This window comes from Bombina bombina, chromosome 2 (genome assembly GCF_027579735.1).
Source record: "Bombina bombina isolate aBomBom1 chromosome 2, aBomBom1.pri, whole genome shotgun sequence".
NCBI classification, from domain to species: Eukaryota; Metazoa; Chordata; class Amphibia; order Anura; family Bombinatoridae; genus Bombina; species Bombina bombina.
In genome coordinates this window covers 13,254,501-13,281,661 of record NC_069500.1, presented here as the reverse complement: position 1 = coordinate 13,281,661, position 27,161 = coordinate 13,254,501, and the positions used below count along the sequence as shown (strand labels likewise).

At 40.2% G+C, this 27,161-nt stretch overlaps 1 protein-coding gene across 1 annotated transcript in view; it reads left to right on the top strand.

Annotated features, from left to right (window-relative positions):
* The window catches only part of LOC128647634 (C-type lectin domain family 12 member B), a 299,612-nt gene that overhangs the window by 208,776 nt on the left and 63,675 nt on the right, over positions 1-27,161 (top strand). The window contains exon 5 of the mRNA XM_053700388.1: positions 14,675-14,820. Coding sequence (XP_053556363.1) covers positions 14,675-14,820 — 146 coding nt within the window. The remainder of the gene's footprint in view (positions 1-14,674; positions 14,821-27,161) is intronic.

Sequence of the window (27,161 nt, the reverse complement as noted above, 5' to 3'; positions counted from 1 at the left end):
ACAATACCAAAGCTATAGTACACGGATGAAAAGGGAGGGACAAGACAGGGAACCTAAACAGAAGGCACCACTTATGAGTGGTGGCACTGGGCAAGTGGGCACAGTATACGCTGTAAGCCTGAGACAAAAAAGCAGACTGATGTTTCACAGTCCAAAAAGTTTTTATTTTTTTAAATGTACACTTACACTACTATTAAACAAGATATGAGTGGTGGCACTGGGCAAGTGGGCCCAGTATAAGCTGTGAGCCTGAAACAAAAAAGCAGACTGATGTTTCACAGACTCAGTCCAAAAAGTTTTTTTTGTTTTTAAATGTACACTTACACTACTATTAAACAAGATATGAGTGGTGGCACTGGGCAAGTGGGCACAGTATACGCTGTGAGCCTGGCACACACGCTGGCAGGCAGGCAACTGCAATTAGATTACACAAGCAGACTGATGTTTCACAGTCAAAAAAGTTTTTTTAATTTACACTACTGTAACATTAGATATAAGTGGGGGCACTGAGCAAGTGGGCACAGTATACGCTGTGAGCCTGGCACACACGCTGGCAGGCAGGCAGGCAACTGCAATTAGATTACACTAGCAGACTGATGTTTCACAGTTGAATTTTTTTTTTTTGTCACTACTGTTACACCAGATATGAGTGGTGGCACTGGGCAAGTGGGCCTGGCACACACGCTGGCAGGCAGGCAACTGCAATTAGATTACACTAGCAGACTGATGTTTCAAAGTCAAAAAAGTTTTGTTTTTTTTAATTTACACTACTGTTACACCAGATATGAGTGGTGGCACTGGGCAAGTGGGCTTGGCACACACGCTGGCAGGCAGGCAGGCAACTGCAATTAGATTACACTAGCAGACTGATGTTTCAAAGTCAAAAAAGTTTTTTTTTTTTTTAATTTACACTACTGTTACACCAGATATGAGTGGTGGCACTGGGCAAGTGGGCCTGGCACACACGCTGGCAGGCAGGCAACTACAATTAGATTACACAAGCAGACTGATGTTTCACAGTCAAAAAAGTTGTTGTTTTTTTAAATTTACACTACTGTTACACCAGATATGAGTGGTGGCACTGGGCAAGTGGGCCTGGCACACACGCTGGCAGGCAGGCAACTACAATTAGATTACACAAGCAGACTGATGTTTCACAGTCAAAATTTTTTTTTTTTTTTAAATTTACACTACTGTTTCACCAGATATGAGTGGGGGCACTGGGCAAGTGGGTCTGGCACACACGCTGGCAGGCCGGCAACTGCAATTAGATTACACAAGCAGACTGATGTTTCACAGTCAAAAAGTTTTTTTTTTAAATTTACACTACTGTTACACCAGATATGAGTGGGGACACTGGGCAAGTGGGCACAGTATACGCTGTGAGCCTGGCACACACCCTGGCAGGCAGGCAACTGCAATTAGATTATACAAGCAGACTGATGTTTCACAGTCAAAAAAGTTTTATTTTTTTAAATTTACACTACTGTTACACCAGATATGAGTGGTGGGGCACTAGGCAAGTGGGTCTGGCACACACGCTGGCAGGCAGGCAACTGCAATTAGATTACACTAGCAGACTGATGTTTCACAGTCAAAAAGTTTTTTTTTTAAAATTTACACTACTGTTTCACCAGATATGAGTAGGGGCACTGGGCAAGTGGGTCTGGCACACACGCTGGCAGGCCGGCAACTGCAATTAGATTACACAAGCAGACTGATGTTTCACAGTCAAAAATTTTTTTTTTTAAATTTACACTACTGTTACACCAGATATGAGTGGGGACACTGGGCAAGTGGGCACAGTATACGCTGTGAGCCTGGCACACACCCTGGCAGGCAGGCAACTGCAATTAGATTACACAAGCAGACTGATGTTTCACAGTCAAAAAAGTTTTATTTTTTTTAAATTTACACTACTGTTACACCAGATATGAGTGGTGGGGCACTAGGCAAGTGGGTCTGGCACACACGCTGGCAGGCAGGCAACTGCAATTAGATTACACTAGCAGACTGATGTTTCACAGTCAAAAAAGTTTTTTTTTTAAATTTACACTACTGTTACACCAGATATGAGTGGTGTGGCACTGGGCAAGTGAGTCTGGCACACACGCTGGCAGGCAGGCAGGCAACTGCAATTAGATTACACTAGCAGACTGATGTTTCACAGTCAAAAAAGTTTTTTTTTTTTTAAATTTACACTACTGTTACACCAGATATGAGTGGTGGCACTGGGCAAGTGGGTCTGGCACACACGCTGGCAGGCAGGCAACTGCAATTAGATTACACTAGCAGACTGATGTTTCACAGTCAAAAAAGTTTTTTTTTTTTTTAAATTTACACTACAGTTACACCAGATATGAGTGGTGTGGTACTGGGCAAGTGGGTCTGGCACACACTCTGTAAGGCAGGCAACTGCAATTAGATTACACTAGCAGACTGATGTTTCACAGTCAAAAAAAGTTAGTTTTTTTAAATTTACACTACTGTTACACCAGATATGAGTGATGGCACTGGGCAAGTGGGCCTGGCACACACGCTGGCAGGCAGGCAGGCAACTACAATTAGATTACAATAGCAGACTGATGTTTCACAGTCAAAAAATGTTTTTTTTTTTTTTAATTTACACTACTGTTACACCAGATATGAGTGGTGTGGCACTGGGCAAGTGGGTCTGGCACACACGCTGGCAGGCAGGCAACTGCAATTAGATTACATTAGCAGACTGATGTTTCACAGTCAATAAAGTAGTTTTTTTTTTTTAAATTTACACTACTGTTACACCAGATATGAGTGGTGTGGCACTGGGCAAGTGGGTCTGGCACACACGCTGGCAGGCAGGCAACTGCAATTCGATTACACTATCAGACTGATGTTTCACAGTCAAAAAAGTTTTTTTTTTTTAATTTACACTACTGTTACACCAGATATGAGTTGTGTGGCACTGGGCAAGTGGGCCTGGCACACACGCTGGCAGGCAGGCAACTGCAATTAGATTACACAAGCAGACTGATGTTTCACAGTCAAAAAAGTTTTTTTTTTTTAAATGTACACTACTGTTACACCAGATATGAGTGGTGGCACTGGGCAAGTGGCTTGGCAGGCAGGCAACTGCAATTAGATTACACAGGAAAAAAATAAAAAATAAAAAATGATGTTCTAGACCTAAAAAGGGCTTTTTGGGGTGCTGTGCTTACAGTAGAGACCAGATTAGTCCTTCAGGACTGTAGTGGACACTGAATACACTAGCCTAGCTATCAATTTCCCTATTAAATCACCAGCAGCTACACTGTCCCTCCTTTTTTACTAACAATGCAGCTTCTGAATGAATCTAAAATGGCTGCTGTTCAGGAGCTGGGAGGGTCTGGGAGGGAGGGTCTGCTGCTGATTGGCTGGAATGTTTCTGCAGACTGTGAGATACAGGGTCAAAGTTTACTCAATGATGACGAATAGGGGGCGGATCGAACATCGCATATGTTCGCCCGCAGTGGCGAACGCGAACATTCTATGTTTGCCGGGAACTATTCGCCGGCGAACTATTCGCGACATCACTATTCAAGATCAATACCGTAAACTGAAAGTCAGTAGCTATGAGTTTTATGTACAATGCTGTAGCATAAAACTCATAACTAAAGTGCTAAAAAGTAAACTAACACCCATAAACTACCCATTAACCCTTAAACCGAGGCCCTCCCGCATCGCAAACACTAAAATAAAATTATTAACCCCTGATCTGCCACTCCGAACATCGCCGCCACCTACATTATCTTTATGAACCCCTAATCTGCCGCCCCCAATGTCATCGCAACCTACCTACACTTATTAACCCCTAATCTGCCGCCCCCAACATCGCCGCCACTATAATAAACATATTAACCCCTAAACCGCCGCACTCCTGCTCGCAAACATTAGTTTATTATTATTAACCCCTAATCGCTGCCACTATATTAAATGTATTAACCCCTAAACCTAAGTCTAACCCTAACACCCCCTAACTTAAATATAATTTAAATAAAGCTAAATAAATATTCCTATCATTAAACAAATGATTCCTATTTAAAACTAAATACTTACCTATAAAATAAACCCTAAGCTAGCTACAATATAACTAATAGTTACATTTTATCTAGCTTAGGGTTTATTTTTATTTTACAGGCAAGTTTGTATTTATTTTAACTAGGTGCAATAGTTATTAAATAGTTATTAACTATTTAATAACTACCTAGCTAAAATAAATACAAAAGTACATGTAAAATAAAACCTAACCTAAGTTACACTAACACCTAACACTACACTATAATTAAATGAATTCACTAAATTAAATACAATTAAACAAATTAAATAAAATTAGCTAAAGTACAAAACCCCCCCACTAAATTACAGAAAATAATAAACAAATTACAAGATTTGTAAACTAATTACACCTAATCTAATCCCCTTCCAAAATAAAAAAGCCCCCCCCCCCCCCCCAAAATAAAAAAAAGCCCTACCCTACACTAAATTACAAATAGCCCTTAAAGGAACATTAAACCAAAACATTTTCTTTCATGATTCAGAGCATGCAATTTTTTTTTTTTTTTTTACAACTTTTATTTATAACCAGCAGAGCATACAAAGAATAACAGTAAAATAAATTTGGCGCCACGCAGGGCCCATAACTGATAGCAGAGAAAACAGAAATTTGAAGTTGAGAACAAAAATATTTATCAGTATTGACCCGGTTTCTCTAAAATTAAATTGTATACTCTGCAGGGTTTTTCCCTTGTTTTTAACTTCATGTTTTAACTATTTCTTGATTATAACCTTCGTAGAGAAAAGACAAAAAAACAAAAAACAAAAAAAAACAAAAAAAAAAAAGGGGGGGGAAGAGAAGGAAGTGAGAGAAAAGAGAATATGTAATTATAGAAGTTAACGATCATTGTCCGCCTCTGTAACCGAGGCGGGGCAGAATCTATTTGTGATGCCTAAGGACTAAAGTCTCGGAGCAGTGTCATTTTTATATAAACTCTAAAATTTTCCCTATTTTTCCTGGTGTCGTAGTGGGTTCTTTGTCCGAGTCTTAAATGTTAGGTTAATTAATGATCAAGGACTAGACTAGTGGTAAAGCAATGGCCACCACTGGAAGGACAACCCAAAGCCATACAACATGTAACACACATTCACACAGGACGTCACTTGTAGAAAAAAGCAAGAAAAAAAAAAAAAAAAAGAGAAAAGAAAAGGGGGGAGGGGAGAGGATATCCAACCCTTATCTCCAGTTACCAGATGCCAAGAAGAACTATTTCTGAGTTTTTAAATGGAAAAATCAAATAATCAATTTCCGTTTCTTGAAATGTTTTTATAAAAGCTGCCCATTTGTTAAAGAATTTTCTTATATCCGGTTCTTTATCAATATTTGTATCTTTTTGTTCTAATACACATTGTTTCTTTAGATAATTCTTAACTTCAGCTATAGTTGGCACAGTTCTCAGTTTCCATTTTTTGCAGATCAGGTATCTAGAGGCCAAGATAGAAAGATTTACTAATTTTTCGTTACTCCGAGCGGTATTATTAATATTTAAACATAGTATGATTTGATATAATGATAGAGAGGTTATTTCGATTTTCAGAACATTTTTGAGCCAGTATTCCAATTTACTCCAAAATCTTCTAATCTTGGGACAGTGCCAAAACATATGCGTCAAGTCTGCTGCTGGGTAGTAACATTTGGGGCATTTATTGAATTGTTGGTTATGCACTCTAAGACCTCTCTCCGGGGTGAAATAAGCCCCGTGAAGGAGCCTAAGATGCGCCTCACGCCAAGTAGCCGAGATAGTGGTAGATGCCACTTTATTAATCGATGACTGGATAGTTTTTGATACAATAGTACTTTGAGATATTAGAGAGGACCATGCCGTTGCCAGCCCATCTAGAGTAGGGGTGGCCTTGCTGGCACTGAGTAAGTGATAACACGGTGAGATAGACATGAGGCCGATTTTGACAAGGCTTAGCCAATTTTCCAGCTTTCCAAACGCCCAGTGCCAGTCGGCCTCCTTAACTAATTCAGCTATGAAGTGTCTTATTTGCAGATATGCAAAAAAATCTTTGTTAACGAGGTTGAATTCGGTCTTCAGTTCTTCAAAAGTCTTAATGCATTTTCTTTCACTATCTATCAGAGAGGAGATCTTTGCCAGGCCATTGTTGTGCCAGCGATTGAAAACCTCTGAGTTTATGCCTGCTTGAAATTGTGGATTTCCTATCAGAGGAAGGTAATTTGAGGCAGTACCATTTATTGCCAAGAGTTTAATTACTTTCCACCACGCTTTTATAGGATTATATATAGTTTTAAATCTTTTGATTTTTTCTGGGAGTTTCTTTGGCAAACAATGGATCAAGGCCAATGGGAGATATGGTTCACAAACATTACGTTCCAATTCATTATTGAGAACATAGTCTTTAGTGAAAATCCAGTCCGTGGTTATGCGTGCAAGAAAACTAAGATTGTACAATCTGATATTTGGTACTGCTATGCCTCCAAACTCCCTTGGTGCAGTGAGTTTGGTAAAAGATATCTTGGATCTTTTCCCTTGCCATATAAATTGTATGAGTGCAGAGTTAGTTGAGCGGATGTCTTTTTCTAGCAGGATTAGTGGAACATTTTGCAAGATATAAAGAAGCTTAGGGAGGAGAATCATTTTAAACAGTTCTGATCGCCCAGAAATAGATAACGGTAGATGCTGCCAATCCTTTAGTTTCTCTTTGATGTTAGTTAATATAGGAAGTATGTTTAGTTTATAAAGGTCTTTAAAATTGATCGGTATATGAATCCCAAGATACTTAAAAGATTCAGAGACCTCTTTAAATGGGGTATTTGTGATGGAATTATTATTTCTCCTCAGCCAACAGATCTCAGATTTTGATTTATTCACTTTGTATCCCGAAAAGGAGCTGAAGTGGTCAGTTATTTGAAGAAGGATTGGTATATTAAACTTTGTGTTAGAAAGATAGATTAAAAGATCGTCGGCATATAAACCGATCTTTACCTCATAATTCCGAATTTTTATGCCGTTAAGGGATTCCCTTAGCATGATTGCAAGGGGCTCAATTGCTATATCAAAGAGAAGCGGGGAGAGAGGACACCCCTGTCGCGTCCCCCTCTCAATTACAATTGGGGGCGAAACAGTATCATTTATTATCAATCTTGTTTGGGATTGATTGTGCAGATTATCAAGAAATCTAGGGAAATTTCCTTTAATCCCAAACTTTGTTAGAGATGTTATTATATGATTAAATACTACTGAGTCAAACGCCTTTTCTGCATCAATTGATAGAATGGCTAGGTCCGGGGTGTCCTCTCTCCCCGCCTCCAAAGAGGGGCTATTCTGGATATAATCCAGAGTGACAAGAAGTTCTCTGATTTTTGCCGCGGAATTTCGCTTATTAAGGAAGCCGGCTTGGTCTGTATGAATTATTTTGGGTAAGATGGTCTGTAGCCTGTTTGCCAAGATGGAGGACATAATTTTATAATCAGAATTCAATAGAGCAATCGGCCTATATGACTCTTTTTGCAATGGATCCTTCCCCCCCTTTAAGATCAAGGTTGTAAATGACGCAGAGAAGGAGGGTGAGACCGATTTGCCATTGAGATAGATATCATTGAAGAGATTGCTCAAGTAAGGTGTTATTTCAGACGATAAAATTTTGTAGATTTCATTCGGGAGTCCATCCGGGCCCGCCGCTTTATTGAGAGAGAGATCAAAAATTACTTTCTCTATCTCTTCTTTTGAGATCGCGGAATTAAGGCTGGTTATGTCATCAGCCGAAATTATTGGAGAGATGATTTTGCTCCAGAACTCTGAGGCATTCGCATCATCATATCCTTTACAAGTGTATATGTATCGGAAATATTCTATGAATAAATTAGATATTTCTTCAGGTTTCAATAGCTGCTTTCGATTATGTACAAGTCTTTCTATCATTGGTTTATTTCCTTCATTTTTAACTAATCTAGCTAGCATTTTTCCGGATTTATTACCAAATCTGTATAGTTTAGCTTGAAATCTAAGTTCTCTATGGGTTTCTTGGGTCAGTAAAAAAGTATCTCTAATATTTTTAGCGCGGATATACTTCGCCCAACTTAGGGGGTTTTTTTCAAGTAGGAAGTGATTATATGAGTTGACCAAAGAGTTGCACATTTCCATTTCTCTCAGCTTAACCTTTTTAGATATCATAGCAGCATAGGCCGTAATTTCCCCTCGGAGCACTGCCTTTGCAGCCTCCCAGAATATTTCTGGGCGCTGCACATAGTCTTTGTTAAAATTAGCGTATTCAGAGAACCTGTTTCTCATCCATTTTTTAAATTTAGAGTCTGTGTTAAGATGGTAAGGAAAGAAGAAACGCAACATTTTAGGCCTGGGCTGGTCAAGGTATAATTCAAGGAAGATAGGACCGTGGTCAGACAAAAGAATTGGCATTATTTCTGCTTTGACTTTTGTTATAGGTAGGCGTTCGTCAATTAGGAAAAGATCGATTCTAGAGAGGGTTTTATGGGCTTTAGAGAGGCAGGTAAAGTTCTGGACATCCGGGTTTTGGACTCTCCAAATATCTCGAATTGCAAGATTATGTTGAATTTTCTTAAGTATTTTAGAGTCTAAGTTATCTTTTTTCTGCTTTAAATGTTTAACCTTATTCCTAAGTCTATCCAAAGGGCATTGTGGTGCCATATTAAAGTCACCCCCCAAAATTAGATGACCTTCATTAAGCAGCAAAAGTTTTGATTGCATTAGATTCCAGAACTCTGGGTCAGAATTATTTGGGCCATATACATTACAAAGTGTATAGATTGCTTGAGCGATCTTAAGTTTCAGCAGAATATATCTCCCCCCGGAGTCAGCCTCAGAGTGCAAAACCTTCACTTCTGCTCTTTTCCCAATTAGAATGGCCACCCCTCTTTTTTTCCCGACACTCGGTGCTGCAAAAACTTCCTTGACCCATTGTGCCTTTAATTTTAGAGATTCCTCTAAGTTTAAGTGGGTTTCTTGAAGGAAACCGATATCTGTATGGGCCTTACGGAAGTGGGCGAGTATCGCCTTTCGTTTAATAGGGGTCGAAATGCCTCCGACATTCCAAGACACAATTTTAAGTTTGTTTATATCTTGTGGCATTTACTAACATAGAGATAGGGCAAGAGTGAAAAGAAAAAAAAAAAAAAAAAAACAGTAAAAAAAAAACAAAACAAAACCCAGTCATACAATCATCCACATCGCCCCCAACCCAGGGGGATTCCCTAGTCATAGGTCTCATCCTTTCCTTCGGTATGAAGATCATCTTTAAGTTAAATTAAGAATTTACCATCCTAAAAAAGCTCTCAGCCATTTGAGCATCCTCAAACAATTGTACTGTGTTATTCACTACAACTCTAAGTTTAAAGGGATATATTATAGTAGCACGATGTCCCTTTTGAATGAACTTAGTGCAAATGGGGGCTAGCTCTCTTCTTTTAGAAGCTGTATAAGCTGAGAAATCTTGGAAAATCAGGATCGTAGCATTGTCTATGAGGATAGGCTGGTTTTTGCGGTAGTGTTGTAGTATCGTATTCCTGTCCTGGAAATTAAGTAATTTCACTATAATAGGTCTCGGACGCGTACAATTTTTATTATCTAAGCGGACATTACCTACTCTGTGTGCTCTTTCCACTATAATTGGAGGATAAGTTGAGGGAATTTTTAAAGCTTTGGTAAGTTTGTCTGATATAAAAAGACTTAAGTTATCATATTGCTTGTCCTCTGGAAGGCCTATTATTCGTATGTTATTTCTTCTGGAGCGATTTTCTAAATCCTCCAGTCTGTCATAAATTTTTTGCATGTTATTACTTGAGGTCTTAATTTTTGAGCTAAGTACTGTTGTTAGATCATCTAGATCTGATATTCGTTGTTCTATGTCCTGAATTCTAGTAGAGAATTGTCTAATCTCTTGAGATAATGACACAATGTCTTGTTTAATCTCTGCCCTGAGGGCCTCAAATTTAGGTGCTAAGGCGTCTGAAATACTTGCGACCAGGGTCTGTAAGGTAGTGGATTCAGGAATAGGTACCCTGTGAGGTGAGATAGGTAGTGTCTCAGTAGCGAGTTCTTGAGTGTTCTTGGATTTCTTATCCCTTTGCCTGGCTGCCATATTTGGGGAAAGTGTTTTGGATGAAGTGGAAAAAAATTTGTCCATGTGCTATGTGGGTGTGTGTGATCGTGAAGGGAAGAGCGCTAAATCTAGCGCTTGCAAGTGAAGGAAGGAGAAAAAAAAAAAAAAAAATCACAAAAAAATCAGGGGGGGAGTGAGAATGTAAGGTCCCGGGGGGGTTGGAACCGGGAAAATGGGAAAGTGTGGGTGTGATGGTGAGAGAAAAAAATAAATAAGGCAGTCAGAGAGAATTAGGCCGTGAAAAAAAGAAAAAGTGTTTCACAAAACAGTGAAATTGTAAACTACTATGTGCTTGAGCTACCCTTGAATTGCTCTAATAGAGTCTGTTAGGGTGTGTTAAAATTATCAAGTTTCTACGTGTGTGTGTCTAGAAAAATATTGAGGGTGAAAAAAAAAATGTGATAAACAGAGAGAGAAAGAAAGATAGAGACCAAGTGAGGGTTTGAGATACTTGAGGATTTACTGTGGATTCCAATGTGTGGACTTGATAACAGTCCGCATATTAAAGTGCAAAAAAATTTCTCAAGCTTCTGTGATATATGTCAGAAAGAACAGTGGGGTTCTTAACAAGATAAAAATAAAAGAGGTTTCCCCCTCTTTTTATGAAGATTAAATTTGTTAGTTTATTCGACAGTTACGGTTTGGCTGAGTGTCTTCTACCAATATGTTCTATAGATTACAAGAGGCTATTTTAGCCTAGGCTTTAGTAGGGTCTGCTTATATCAGTACTTGATCAGGGGCAGATTAATAGTACGCTTATAACTTCTGGACTATTTGAGGCAGGTATACGAGGAAGAAATTGAAGTAGTTCAACAGGGTAATCTACTTTTAATGCAGATATAATGATAGCGGTGAAATATTCTTCTATTATCTCTAGTTTTCCTAATAATCTCCCATCTCCCTTTCCTCCCTCCCCTTTTCTTCCCCTTCTTTTTCTTTTCTCCCCTCTTTTAAATTAAGGCAACAGATTTGTCTGTAATGTTATGCTATGTAGCCTTAATATTTTATCACAGGGAAAAAGCAAAAGATATGCTATATGTTAGGAATTTATGTATGGTAGAAGCTACCTTTAATAATTACAGTACTTAAGGAATAGTCTGTTTTGTTTAATTTAAATAAGTGAAATAAATCGTCCTTAACTGTGACTACCAAAAGGGAGATTTAAATATAGGCCTTGAGATGATACGGCTAGAGTTTAAGATTACAGCAATTGTGCAAAAAAAAAACAGCAGAGTATAACCTTAGCTTGATACAAGTACATACAGCAATACATTTTTGGGAGAAAGGGTGTAATAGTTAGCAATATATAGTGTATAGGCAGATTTTAACAGTGGGTTTTCTCCTCTTCTTTCTGCAGCATCAAACTGAATAAGTAAGCATGTTAAAGTTAACCATCTGCAGATGAAATTTTAACCTTTTTCTCTGTGAACTAGCTAACACAGAATATACAAGAGTTAGTGTACTTGCGGCCTTCTTAGTGAGGACAGTTCTTATAACGATGAGACCCATACATGAGCCCTGTACTTCAAAGGCAGAGTTTGCATTGAAACAGTCATTTCCTTTTTAGTGGATTTAAATAATCTGAACCAGAGGCATGGGAAGAAGCTACTCATTAGACAAGGGAGTTGTCCAATACCTTAGTATTTTAACCAGAGGGATATAACTTTCCCCAGTGATTGAGAACTAAGTTACCCAAGGGTCAAATTAATAGGTGAGTTATTAATCGCTTGATTCTGTATCTCCTTGTCTCCCTTTGCCAGTTTTTGACTTTGTGTAGATAATATAGTTATTTAATAGGGACAAGAAGAGTCAGTTACCAGTGAAAAGAAAAATCAACAATATTACCAGCTGGAGCTGTGAGTGACCGTGGGCGAGAGAGACCCGATTTCTGGAGCAACCCCTCTCACGCAGCACCGGTGGGAGAGGGGCGCCTAGTCGGGTCGGCTGGGGAATAGAAGACGCTGGTCAGCTGTCAGGGCTGCCCAGGAAGCAAGGTTGTAGCGAAGGCACTCGGGCCTGACGTCTGGGTGAGGCTCCTAGAGGCGAGCAACGGTCGAGTCCCCTCACGCAGCACCGGTGGGAGGGGACTACAACCGGGAAAAGAAGTGCAGAGCTCGGAGCCTCTCTTACCCCTCAACGCTTCCGATGAAAATCCACAGCGGCGTCTTGCCTGAGCAGGACCTCCCGGCGCCGTGTCAGATGCAGGAAGACGGAATGAGAGGGTCTCTCTCCTAAGCGGGTAGGATCGTAGTCGAATCGGTAGTTCTGTAGTACACCTGGCAAGGAAGACAGCCGGTGAAACTTCGGTGTAATAGACCACCTTGGGACACAACCTCTGGTTAGATGAGAAAGGCTCAGCGTACAGGAAAGACGGCAATGTCCTCTAGAAATTATCCTTTTAATAAGGCAGTATTTGGAAGAAAAGGATAAGTCCCATAACTGCTGCAGTATGCAGTCCAGTGCTTTGGAGAGGCACTGTACGGTTCTGGAAGCGGTGGAATTAGCTAAGTAAGCCACCCTAGGACAGAGGGTTTGAGCGCGAAGAAACCGCCAAGGCTTGTGATGGAGGTAAAGCTGCACAGGTGATTCACCTGGCCACACACCTGAGCTCCTCCTCCAGAACCGAGAACATACAATTTCAGAGCATGCAATTTTAAACAACTTCCTAATTTACTTCTATTATCTATTTTGCTTCATTCTCTTGAAATTATTTGCTGAAAAAGCATATCTAGATAGGCTCAGTAGCTGCTGATTGGTCGCTGCACATAGATGTCTCGTGTGATTGGCTCCCCAATGTCTATTTCTATTTACTCAACAAACAATATCTAAAGAATAAAGCAAATTAGATAATAGAAGTAAATGTGAATGTTGTTTAAAATTGTATACTCTATCTGAATCATGAAATAATTTTTTGGGGTTTAATGTCCCTTTAAAAGGTCCTTTTGCGGGGCATTGCCCCAAAGTAATCAGCTCTTTTACCTGTAAAAAAAAATACAAATCCCACCCCCCAACATTAAAACCCACCACCCACACAACCAACCCTACTCTAATTGTAATTTAGTGTAGGGTAGGGCTTTTTTATTTTGTTAGGGGGATTAGATTAGGTGTAATTAGTTTAAAATTCTTGTAATTTGTTTATTATTTTCTGAAATTTAGTGGGGTTTTTGTACTTTAGCTAATTTTTTTAATTGTAATTAATTGTATTTAATTTAGTTAATTTATTTAATTATAGTGTAGTGTTAGGTGTTATTGTAACTTAGGTTAGGATTTATTTTACAGGTACTTTTGTATTTATTTTAGCTAGGTAGTTATTAAATAGTTAATAACTATTTAATAACTATTGCACCTAGTTAAAATAAATACAAACTTGCCTGTAGAATAAAAATAAACCCTAAGCTAGATACAATGTAACTATTAGTTATATTGTAGCTAGCTTAGGGTTTATTTTATAGGTAAGTATTTAGTTTTAAATAGGAATAATTTAGTTAATGATAGAATATTTATTTAGATTTAAATTATATTTAAGTTAAGGGGTGTTAGGGTTAGGGTTAGACTTAGGTTTAGGGGTTAATACATTTAATATAGTGGCAGCAACGTTGGGGGCAGCAGATTGGGGTTAATAAATGTAGGTAGGTGGCGGCGATGTTAGGGACTGCAGATTAGGGGTTAATAATATTTAACTAATGTTTGCAAAGCGGGAGTGTGGCAGTTTAGGGGTTAATATGTTTATTATAGTGGCGGCGACGTTGGAGGCGGCAGATTAGGGTTTAACAAGTGTAGGTAGGTGTCGGCGATGTTGGGGGCAGCAGATTAGGGGTTAATAAATATAATGTAGGTGTCAGCGATGTTGGGGGCAGCAGATTAGGGGTTAATAAATATAATGTAGGTGTCAGCGATGTTGTGGGCAGCAGATTAGGGGTTACTAAGTATAATGTAGGTGGTGGCAGTGTCCGGAGCGGCAGATTAGGGGTTAATAAATATAATGTAGGTGTCGGTGATGTCGGGAGTGGCAGATTATGGGGTTAAAAAGTGTAAGATTAGGGGTGTTTAGACTCTGGGTTCATGTTAGGGTGTTAGGTGTAAACATAAATTTCATTTCCCATAGGAATCAATGGGGCTGTGTTACTGAGTTTTACGCTGCTTTTTGGCAGGTGTTTTTTCAGCCGGCTCTCCCCGTTTCCTATGGGGAAATTGTGCACAAGCACGTTACACCAGCTCACCGCTGACTTAAGCAGTGCTGGTATTGAAGTGAGATTTGCAGCAAAATTTTGCTCTATGCTCACTTCTTGTCTTTTAACGCCGGGTCTTTAAAAACCTGTAATACCAGCGCTGTAAGAAAGTGAGCGGTGACAATAACGTGCTCGTTAGCACTGCACCCCTGTTACGGCGAAACTCGTAATCTTGCCGTGTTTTTTTTGCATTTATCTGAATGTAAATGTTTAATAATCTGACATTAGTCTCTTAAATCTCCGCCTGATAACTGAGCTTCTGTTTTCTACAGGTTATTGTCAAGACGACTGGATGCGCGTTAAACACAAATGTCTGTATTTCTCTGAAACTAGAAAGAGCTGGTATCAAAGCCGTGATGATTGTTTAAGGAAGAACGCTACACTTCTCATTATTAAACAGGAGGATACACACCTGCAGGTAACGGAAATTTTTGTTAGGCTTCGTTACCAGATAAAATAACTGATTCTTTGTAGTTAAAATATTCTCCAACAATTTCGTATTTCATGTTTACTTATAAGTGACATGCACATGAGCACACCATCTGTAAAACACTGTACATATACTGCATCAAATAAATACCGCTCTGAAAATAAACCGGTGTGGGGACAAATTATATCCTGCCAGATCTGCAATGTAAAGGCTCTTTTTTCAAACACCCCACATCCACCATTTGTAACCCATAAAAACTGCTCTGTGCATTAAGTTTATTAAAAAACTATAAGACTCTTTGGCCTCGATCCGATATGCAGCGTCGCCCGCAAAAGCCGGTGACGCCAAATTTTGCGCTGGTTTGGTATCACATATACGACGTAACATAGAAGTTACGCTCGTATATTTCTGCCTTCGGCCGTAGTTTTTTGGCCCATAGACAGGTATACCAAACCAGCACAGTTTGGTATCCAATATACAGCGTAAGGACTTACGTGGCGAAAATGGAGAAATCCTACTCCATTTTCACCTTGCCACAAATTGCAGGCGTAGTAAGCCTTACGCTATCTATTGGAGCCCCGTAACTCCCTAAACTAGCTGCTAAATAAAACCCAACACCTAACGCATGCACAATGTCTATCTACCTGTCAACCGTGATCCCCCGCTGCAATCCCTAATAAAGTATTTAACCCCTAAACCGCCGCTCCCAGACCCCGCCGCCACCTACATTAAATGTATAACCCCCTAATGTGAGCCCCTACACCGCTGCCATCTACATTACCTACCCCCTAATGTGAGCCCCTTACACCGCCGCCATCTACATTACCTACCCCCTAATGTGAGCCCCTTACACCACCGCCACCTACATTACCTACCCCCTAATGTCAGCTCCTACCCCGCCGCCAGCTATATTAAAATTATTAACCCCTAATCTAATCCCCCTACCCCGCCGCCAGATATATTAAAATTATTAACCCCTAATTTAATCCCCCTACACTGCCGCCAGCTATTAAATACATTAACCCCTAATCTAATCCCCCTACACCGCCGCAAACCTATATTCAATAAATTAACCCCTAATATAATCCCCCTACACTGCCGCCACCTATATTAAATTAATTAACCCCTAAAATACTAAAATATCCCTACCACTAAACCTAAGTCTAACCCTACAAATAGCACTGAAAAGGGCTTTTTGCGTGGCATTGCCTCAAAGTAAACAGCTCTATTGCCAGCCCTTAAAAGGGCTTTTTGCGGGCCATTGCCCTAAAGTAATCAGCTCTTTTACCAGCCCTTAAAAGGACTTTTTTCGGGGCATTGTCACAAAGTAATCAGCTTTTTTCCCTCTAATCTAAATCCCTCTACACCGCCACCACCTATAACAAATGTATTACCCCCTAATCTAATCCCCCTACACCGCCGCCACCTATATTAAATACATTACCCCCTAATCTAATCCCCCTACACCGCCGCCACCTATATTAACCCGAATTATATTAGGGTTAATATAGTTAATATAGTTATTATATTATATATATATTAAGTATAATAACCCTATCTAACTCTAACACCCCTAACTAAATTCTTATTAAAATAAATCTAATTAATATTAATATTATTAATTAAAATATTCCTATTTAAATCTAAATACTTACCTATGAAATAAACCCTAAGATAGCTACAATGTAATTAATAATTACATTGTAGCTATTTTAGGGTTTATAATTATTTTACAGGTAACTTGGTATTTGTTTTAACTAGGTACAATAGCTATTAAATAATTAATAACTATTTAATAGCTAGCTTGTTAAAATAATTACCAATTTACCTGTAAAATAAATCCTAACCTAAGTTACAAATACACCCACACTATCAATAAATTAAATAAACTACAAATATCTAAACTAAAATACAATTAAATACACTAAACTAAATTACAAAAAATAAAAAAAGATTACAAGAATTTTAAGCTAATTACACCTATTCTAAGCCCTCTAATAAAATAACAAAGCCCCCCAAAATAAAAAAATTCCCTACCCTAATCTAAATTACAAAAGTTAACAGCTCTATTACCAGCCCTTAAAAGGGCTTTTTGCGGGGCATGCCCCAAAGAAATCAGCTCTTTTGCCTGTAAAAAACCCCACAATACCACCCCCCAACATTACAACCCACCACCCACATACCCCTACTCTAAACCCACCCAAACCCCCCTTAAAAAAAACTAACGCTAAGCCCCAGAAGATCTCCCTACCTTGAGGTGTCTTCACCCAGCCGGGCCGAACTCTTCATCCAAACCGGGTGATGTCTTCATCCAAGCGGCAAAGAAGAAGTCTTCCATCCGGGCGATGTCTTCATCCAAGCGGCAAAGAAGAAGTCTTCCATCCCGGCGATGTCTTCATCCAAGCGGCAAAGTAGAGGTCTTCCATCGGGGCGAAGTTATCCTCCAAGCAGCATCTTCAATCTTCTTTCTTCGGACCTCCGACGCGGAACATCCAGCTGGCCCGACGACTGAAAGACGAATGAAGTTTCCTTTAAATTACGTCATCGAAGATGGCGTCTCTCAAATTCCGATTGGCTGATAGGATTCTATCAGCCAATCAGAATGAAGGTAAGAAAATCTGATTGGCTGATTCAATTAGCCAATCAGATTCAAGTTCAATCCGATTGGCTGATCCAATCAGCCAATCAGATTGAGCTCGCATTCTATTGGCTGTTAAAATGTCAGGTTTCTGTGATGTAAAAAAATGAGACAAAGATAAATAATTTCAGGACTTTTTCCACTTTTAATGTGACCTATAAACTGTACAACTCAATTGAAAAACAAACTGAAATCTTTAAGGTGGAGGGTGTGGTTGCATAAGTGTGCACACCCTCTTATAACTGGGGATGTAGCTGTGTTCAGAATTCCGCAATCACATTCAAAACCATGTTAAATAGGAGTCAGTACACACCTGCCATAATTTAAAGTGCCTCTGATTAACCCCGAATAAAGATCAGCTGTTCTAGTGTGTCTTTCCTGACATTTTCTTAGTCATGTCCTACACAAAAGCCATGGTCCGCAGAGAGCTTCCAAACAATCAGAGGGATCTCATTGTTAAAAGGTATCAGTCATGAGAAGGGTATAAAATGGTATTAGATATACCATGGAACACAGTGAAGACAGTCATCATCAAGTGGAGAACATGTGGCACAACAATGACATTACCAAGAACTGGATGTCCCTCCAAAATTAATGAAAAGACGAGAAGAAAACTGATCTGGGAGGCTACCAAGAGGCCTACAGCAACATTAAAGGTGCTGCAGGAATATCTGGCAAGTACTTGCTGTGTGGTACATGTGACAACAATCTCCCATTTTCTTCATATGTTTGGGCTTTGGGGTAGACGGCAAGATGGAAGCCTTTTCTTACGAAGAAAAACATCCAAGCCCAGAAAAATTTAGCAAAAACACATCTGAAGTGTCCCAAAAGCATGTGAGAAAAAGGTGTTATGGTCTGATGCAGTGACGTGCAGTGAGGTCAGAGGCTGGTGAGGCAGAAGAGTTATAGGCACAGTAGATACAGAAAGAAATATGAGTTTTACTAAGTTATTTTTTTACACAATGGACAGTGTTAATCTGAGCCACTGTCTCATAAAACAGTGGTCCAGATTAACACTGTCCATTGCATAAAAAATAACTCTGTAAAACTCATATTCTTTTCTGTATCTACTGTGACTATAACTCTCCTGCCCTATTAATTTATGCTTTCAATTTATATATATGGGTACTATATCATCATATAAATATTTTACAAGAGATGGCTGCAAATATATATTAGTGCACACACCTCTATTTCAATTAATGTAAATAAATAGTAACAGCATGTATTACTGTATATTAGTACACAGCCTCTCTACCCTGTTACTATAAATGATCTATCCCTGCCTTTCTGCCATATTATTAGAAATTAGTACACAGGCCTTAGTATTGTTCATTTTGAGGCATGTTAGTCATTGGTGTCCATGGCAACTTACCACACCAACACTGATGGCACACAAATGCCAGGGCCCACAAAGGATATCCTTGTGCTCCCTGCTGGGCACAGCAGCACTGCTGGCACACAACTTACAGACTGGTGCTCACTGAAAACCTGAGACTCTGTCACTATGCAGAAAGCAGTCTATACGTAGTGCCTTCCTTATGGGAAACAATGTATGGAGCGCATGGAGGCATTAACTAGGGGATGAGATTGCTGCAGCCCTGCTTGCTTAACTGTCAGGCTATGTAAAAAAAATACTGTTTGCCTGGTGCCCATAACAATGTCCCAAGAACAAGGTGATATATATATTATCAAAAACAGAAATAGAGAGGAGGTATCTGAGCTTTTTACCTCCACAGTTAGGGAATTCAGCACTCTTTTAGAAACAATTAATCAAATAATCGTGTGACACGGATAACTCAGGTGAGATGTATAGGGAGAGCTACCACACAATAAAAGTAAACATCCATAAAGTAGAAACAGTCCACGTATATAAACATAAGCATACAGTGGGGCAAAAAAGTATTTAGTCAGCAACCAATTGTGCACGTTCTCCCACTTAAGAAGAGGAGAGAGGCCTGTAATTTTCATCATAGGTATACCTCAACCATGAGAGACAAAATGTGGAAACAAATCCAGACAATCACATTGTCTGATTTGGAAATCATTTATTTCTATATTATGGTGGGAAATAAGTATTTGGTCACCTATAAACAAGCAAGATTTCTGGCTCTCACAGACCTGTATCTTCCTCTTTAAGAGGCTCCTCTGTCCTCCACTCATTACCTGTATTAATGGCACCTGTTTGAACTTGTTATCAGTATAAAAGACACCTGTCCACAACCTCAAACAGTCACACTCCAAACTCCACTATGGTGAAGACCAAAGAGCTGTCGAAGGACACCAGAAAAAAAATTGTAGACCTGCACCAGGCTGGAAAGACTGAATCTGCAATAGTCAAGCTGCTTGGTGTGAAGAAATCAACTGTGGGAACAATAAATAGAAAATGGAAGACATACTGATAATCTCCCTCGATCTGGGGCTCCACGCAAGATCTCACCCTGTGGGGTCAAAATGATCACAAGAACGCTGAGAAAACATCCCAGAACCACAAAGGGGGACCTAGTGAATGACCTGCAGAGAGCTGGGACCAACGTAACAAAGGCTATGTAGTAACACACTATGCCGCCAGGGACTCAGATCCTGCAGTGCCAGACGTGTCCCCCTGCTTAAGCCAGTACATGTCTGGGCCCGTCTGAAGTATGCTAGAGAGCATTTGGATGATCCAGAAGCGGATTGGTAGAATGTCATATGGTCAGATGAAACCAAAGTAGAACTGTTTGGTAGAAACACAACTCGTCGTGTTTGGAGGAGAGAGAATGCTGAGTTGCAACCAAAGAACACCATACCTACTGTGAAGCATTGGGGTGGCAACATCATGCTTTGGGGCTGTTTCTCTGTAAAGGGAACAGGACGACTGATCCGTGTACATGATAGAATGAATGGGGCCATGTATCGTGAGATTTTGAGTGCAAACCTCCTTCCATCAGCAAGGGCATTGAAGATGAAACGTGGCTGGGTCTTTCAACATGACAATGATCCCAAACACATCACCCGGGCATCGAAGGAGTGGCTTCGTAAGAAGCATTTCAAGGTCCTGGAGTGGCCTAGCCAGTCTCCAGGTCTCAACCCCATAGAAAACCTTTGGAAGGAGTTGAAAGTCCGTGTTGCCCAGCGACAGCCCCAAAACATCACTGCTCTAGAGGAGATCTGCATGCAGGAATGGGCCAACATACCAGCAACAGTGTGTGACAACCTTGTAAAGACTTACAGAAAACGTTTGACCTCTGTCATTGCCAACAAAGGATATGTAACAAAGTATTGAGATGAACTTTTGATATTGACCAAATACTTATTTTCCACCATAATATGCCAATAAATTCTTTCCAAATCAGACAATGTGATTGTCTGGAATTGTTTTCACATTTTGTCTCTCATAGTTGAGGTATACCTATGATGAAAATTACAGGCCTCTCTCATCTTCTTAAGTGGGAGAACTTGGCTGACTAAATACTTTTTTGCCCCACTGTATCTTCGTGCACAAGAAAAAGTTCCTGGCCAGGAAAAAGAAAATATACGTGTACACTTTAAATAATTTCAGCTAGATTACGAGTTTTGAGCGCTATAGGCTTTTTAACGACCGCCACAAAAGCGGCGCTATTTCAACCCCCTATAGCGCTGGTATTGCGAGTTTTAAAAAAGCAGGCTTGTGCGGGCGATATGGTGGTGTTGAGCTCCATACCGCAGCGAAAACAAGAGCTGCTATGACATGCTCGTGCACGATTTCCCCATAGACATCAATTGAAAAAAAAGTCTAACACCTGCGATCGCAGAAAAAAAAGCTTGATGTCTATGGGGAAAATAAATTTAATGTAAAAACCTAACACCCTAACATAAACCCCAATTTTCTGTAGTGTAGCGGTTCCCACCCGCTCCCTCCCCGTGCACGCGCCTGCCCCCTCGTGCACGCACATCTGCACGTGCCCCCGGCTACCCCCGCCCATGATCCCACCCCCTCCACATCACTGGGCCCATCAATGGCCACCACCCACCTCCCACGTCGGCTCCCACCCACCAATGATACTGGCCATCGATGTCCAGTGTAGAGAGGGCCACAGAGTGGCTCTCACTGCATCGGATGGCCAAGGACTGTTATTGCAGGATGCCTCGATATCGAGGCATCACTGTAATAACCGGAAAGCGGCTGGAAGCGATCAGGATAGGGTATGTCCTCGGTCGTTAAGGGTATTTTTTTTTAGGACGTACCCTGCACGTCGTCGGTCATTAAGGGGTTAAACAAACCTATAATTTCCAGTATTAATAAATTATATGTTCAATATATATGGGACCATCTAATACCATTGAAAATGTACAATTTGAAACAAAACACCAGTATAGTACCAATTCTATATTAAAATATGCTTATTGGAGTCTCATTCCTTTTCAATATAAATATAGCCCACACATTTGTACATCTCTTGATAGTGTTATTTTGAATGCATGAAAATACAATTTAGGTATAATTTATGCGGCAACTTATTGCATGAGTCTTCCTGCATTGGTACTCTTCTGTGTACTCAGATATCTGAAAATAAAAGAAACTGTGTTATTATTCTGAGATCTTGGAACACATTTTAAATCTACCAATGCAGCTATTATTCAATTCACTTCATATTTAATATTATACAAACAGATAATCTTCTAGGTTCATATATATATTATTACCATACTGAGGTACAAATTAACATTTGAAAATCAGACAAAAGAAATTAAGTTTTAAAGTTTCAATCTTATACTTTCAACCATACATATGTTTCAAAGTAGATTTCTTTGCTATTCCATGGAGACGTAACATCTGAACTTTGTGTATTTGAACTCAATATGGGACAATTTAACACCTAGATGATAAGAGCTACATCCTCCGAGAATGGTTGCATACTCCATTATCCTTTCAGACAGACCGTCCGCTCCTTCAGATAGGAAAATTCCTTATACAGGCATCCTTTGAAGTGGATAATTGAGGCATCCTGGCCTGTAATGTGTGTCTGGTCACAGCAGGCATTCTGTGCATTGAATGTAGAGAGGGTTTGGGGCTGAAAATTCTGATTTTAGAATTTAACTTACATTAGCCAGTTTCATTTACAAATTAATTATTTCACCTTATCATATATAGGTATGTGTGTAAAGATATTATCTAATGCCACTCAGCAATAGAATGACACAATGAAAGTTTCCCCTTTCAAGAGGTTTTTATATACAGTGCATTTCTTACATTCAAAATTACCATTCCTTTCTGAGAATGTTTATATTTAATTTGTTTCCTGGTGGACATAATGGCTTGAGACTAATTTATCTCTTAAATTTGGTGCTTTTCTTGAAGTCATTTTTGGTCTTTCTCCAACCAATTTGGCTATTCCAGTTTCCAATGTTAATACAGTGGGGCAAAAAAGTATTTAGTCAGCCACCACCAATTGTGCACGTTCTCCCACTTAAGAAGATGAGAGAGGCCTGTAATTTTCATCATAGGTATACCTCAACTATGAGAGACAAAATGTGGAAACAAATCCAGACAATCACATTGTCTGATTTGGAAATAATTTATTTCTATATTATGGTGGGAAATAAGTATTTGGTCACCTACAAACAAGCAAGATTTCTGGCTCTCACAGACCTGTATCTTCTTCTTTAAGAGGCTCCTCTGTCCTCCACTCATTACCTGTATTAATGGCACCTGTTTGAACTTGTTATCAGTATAAAAGACACCTGTCCACAACCTCAAAAAGTCACACTCCAAACTCCACTATGCTGAAGAGGAAAGAGCTATCGAAGGACACCAGAAACAAAATTGTAGACCTGCACCAGGCTGGAAAGACTGAATCTGCAATAGGCAAGCTGCTTGGTGTGAAGAAATCAACTGTGGGAACAATAATTAGAAAATGGAAGACATACAAGACCACTGATAATCTCCCTCGATCTGGGGCTCCATGCAAGATCTCACCCCGTGGGGTCAAAATGATCACAAGAACGGTGAGAAAACATCCCAGAACCACAAAGGGGGACCTAGTGAATGACCTGCAGAGAGCTGGGACCAACGTAACAAAGGCTATCATCAGTAACTGTCATGATCCTCCTATTCCACCTTAAATGTGTCAAGCAAATACTATATACCACCTTTACATCTTGTTAACTTCCTACCTGAACCCAATATAAACCTGCTTCCTCCCATGGTCCTTTGCTGGTTTATTGAAGTGTAATAGCTACAGTTCCAGTCCTTACCTTTTCTACAGCATAACAGGATTTATACTGTGTATTTATTTCCTTCTCTATCAGCATACCTCTACTTCAGCCGGAGCTGACATTACATATCTGCAGCAGGACTTCATTCTACACCTCCCCCATCCAGGGTCTGCTTGTGAGTATTCCTAACAACCTGGCGTGACACGCCACTCAGCAAACAGGAAACACAGGGACCACAGCGTTCACACTGCTCACCCAGCTCATTGGGACCGGATCTCTGTGCTGCACTCATCGCACTCACAGCAGCTGCAGTTTGCTTAAAGGGGAGATCTCATTCAGCGACTTCTGGACAGGTGCTGTATAAACTTTCATAAACACACTGTGCAACTCTCTTCTGAACTTAAACATACTACAAGTGTAAGATTTGTATAGTGAATCTGCTTGCATTTAACTGTGAACTCTCTCTACTAACTGCATCCTGAAATACAATTAACCTCTGCACTACTGTTTGTAGACTGAAGCTGCTTGCATTTAACCCTGGTCTCTTACTACTAACTGCATCCTGATATATAATTAACCTCTGCACTACTGTTTATCTCTGTATATCCATTGCTACGAATACCTGCCAAAGTCAACTCCCACTAATAGACACTCCAGTTACTGGGAGCTAGCTGTCCGGCAAAATTAACAACAAGTGTTATACAGTTCACTAAAAGCATATAGTGTACTGTCATCCTCAACTCTTGTAACACATCCTCAATTTTACATGATATCTTGGTTGTTACAAATACAAGTGAGTTGATTATTACATAATAAACCAGCCTTATATAGTAGCCATGGAGCCCACTGACGTCACTCCCCAGCTACACAGCCTAAATCAAAGGCTGGATAACCTAACCCAGGCTTTCAGGGATTTGCAGGTGGAAAATCAAAGCCTTAAAGTCTGCTTGAGGGAAGTGCTATCAAATAGAAACTCTGGAAATGACCATCATGCTGAACCCCAGGTTTCATACCCCGAAAAGTTCTCAGGGGACCGCTCCACTTTTCGTCAATTTCGTAATGCATGCTTATTGCTTTTCGATTTACACCCTAGGACCTACCCCACTGACAGGGCCAAAGTACTTACCATCCTATCATACCTTAGGGGAGAGCCAAGGGTCTGGGCTGACTCTTTCTATGAGTCACAAGATCCAATACTGAATTCCCTGGACTTTATGATGATCCCTATCGCCAGATTACAGCTGAGGGCAAACTCAGAGGTTTAAAACAGCTTAAAGCCTCAGTTGAAGAGTATATCACTCGTTTTAGGATATGGGCCAGAGATTCCCTCTGGAATGAGGTATCTCTGAAAAAGCAGTATCGCCTTGGTTTATCCGAAGACATTAAGGATGAACTCGCCAGAGTAGGTATTCCAGACCGCCTGGAAGAACTGTACATCCTTACCACTACTATTGACCATAGACTTAGGGAGAGGAGGCAAGAAAAAAGCCCCTCTAACCCCCCTCAGCGCAGGGTTTTACAGACGCCATCTACTTCACCACCTGAGCAACCTATGGACATTAGTTTTCTACGTGGACCCCTCTCTCCACAAGAGAAATTGAGACGCCGTACATTAAATTTGTGCATGTATTGCGCATCAGCAGACCATGTTGTTAAGGAGTGTCCACTACTACTCAAACAGAAGATAGGTAAGGTACACCCTTTCAACCATTGCCTAAACACAAAAAATATTGCCACTGCCTATCTAACATTACCCTTATCCTTGCAGTGGGAACAACACAGGATAAAGTGTGAAGCCATCATAGATACCGGAGCATGTGCCAACTTTATTGATCTGAGTTTAATCTCTGTTAATAAGATACCTTTTTCTTTCAAAAGCACACCTCTGCCTCTCAAAGTTATTGACGGTTCACATCTACCATCTGGTCCTGTCATGCAACAGACTATTCCCTTACTGGTTACTACTGCCTCTGGTCATTCTGAGACTATTACCTTTGAAATCATATCTTCCCCTCTCTATCCTATAGTTCTGGGAATTACCTGGTTACAGTTACACAAACCCACGGTGCATTGGGACATACTTACTCTATCCTTTCCCTCTTCTTACTGCTCTAAGACCTGTTTTCCAACTGCTCATTTACTCTCTACCTCTGCTCCTTCTATTCCTCCTCAGTATTCAGATTTCTCTGATGTCTTCGATCAGAAAGAGGCCGAGTCATTACCTCCACACAGGTCCTACGATTGCCCCATTGACCTGTTACCTGGAGCCACCATTCCCTACGGCCATATCTATCCCCTGTCCAGACCTGAGTTACAACATCTAAAAAACTACTTAACTGATAATTTAAAAAAAGGTTTCATCCGTTCCTCCACTTCCCCTGCCGGTGCCGGCATCTTTTTTGTAAAAAACAAGGACGGGTCCTTGCGCCCTATTATAGATTATCGTGAATTAAATAAACGCACGATAAAGAACAGGTACCCGCTACCTCTAATCCCAGAATTGGTTGAGAGGTTGAGTGGCGCTACTATATTTACCAAACTAGACCTTAGGGGCGCATACAACCTTGTTAGAATAAGGTCCGGGGACGAGTGGCTGACAGCATTTAGGACTAGGTATGGTCTTTTTGAATATACTGTTATGCCATTCGGTCTGTGCAACGCCCCAGCGACATTCCAGAATTTTATCAACGATATCTTTAGGGACATCTTAGACACTTTTCTGGTGGTCTATCTTGACGATATTCTAATCTATTCTTCTTCCCTTTCAGAACATGTCATACATGTCAGGCAAGTGTTGTCCTGACTAAGGTCACATAGTCTTTACGTAAAATTAGAGAAATGTCTCTTCCATGTTACAGAGGTCTCATTCCTAGGTTACCGTATAAGTCAAAGTACCATTATGATGGAAGACAATAAAATCAAAGCCATCACATCTTGGCCTACACCAACCACTATCAAAGAAGTACAACGCTTCTTAGGCTTTGCAAACTTTTACAGGCGCTTTATCCATAATTTCGCAGCTATCACTAAGCCATTAACAAATCTCACTAAGACGACAAAGCCTTTCCTCTGGACCCCCCAGTCTCAAAAAGCCTTCAATGACCTCAAGTCCCTGTTTGTGTCATCACCTATTCTTCAATTACCAAACAGCAAAGCTCAGTTCATATTAGAAGTTGACGCTTCCGAATATGCCATCGGTTCAGTTCTTTCTCAAAGGTCCTCTCCTGACAAACAGATCCATCCCGTTTCTTATTTCTCCAGACTTTTAACACCCACTGAGTTGAATTACCCCACAGGGGAAAAAGAGTTATTAGCCATCAAGTCATCCTTTGATCAGTGGAGACACTTACTGGAGGGGGCAGAACACCCTATAACTATTCTCACCGATCACAAAAATCTCCAATACCGCCAAACCAATCGCACTCTCTCTGCTCGCCAACTTCGTTGGAGCCTCTACTTCTCCCGGTTCAATTTTACCATAAGCTACCGCCCCGGTTCAAAAAACGGTAAAGCT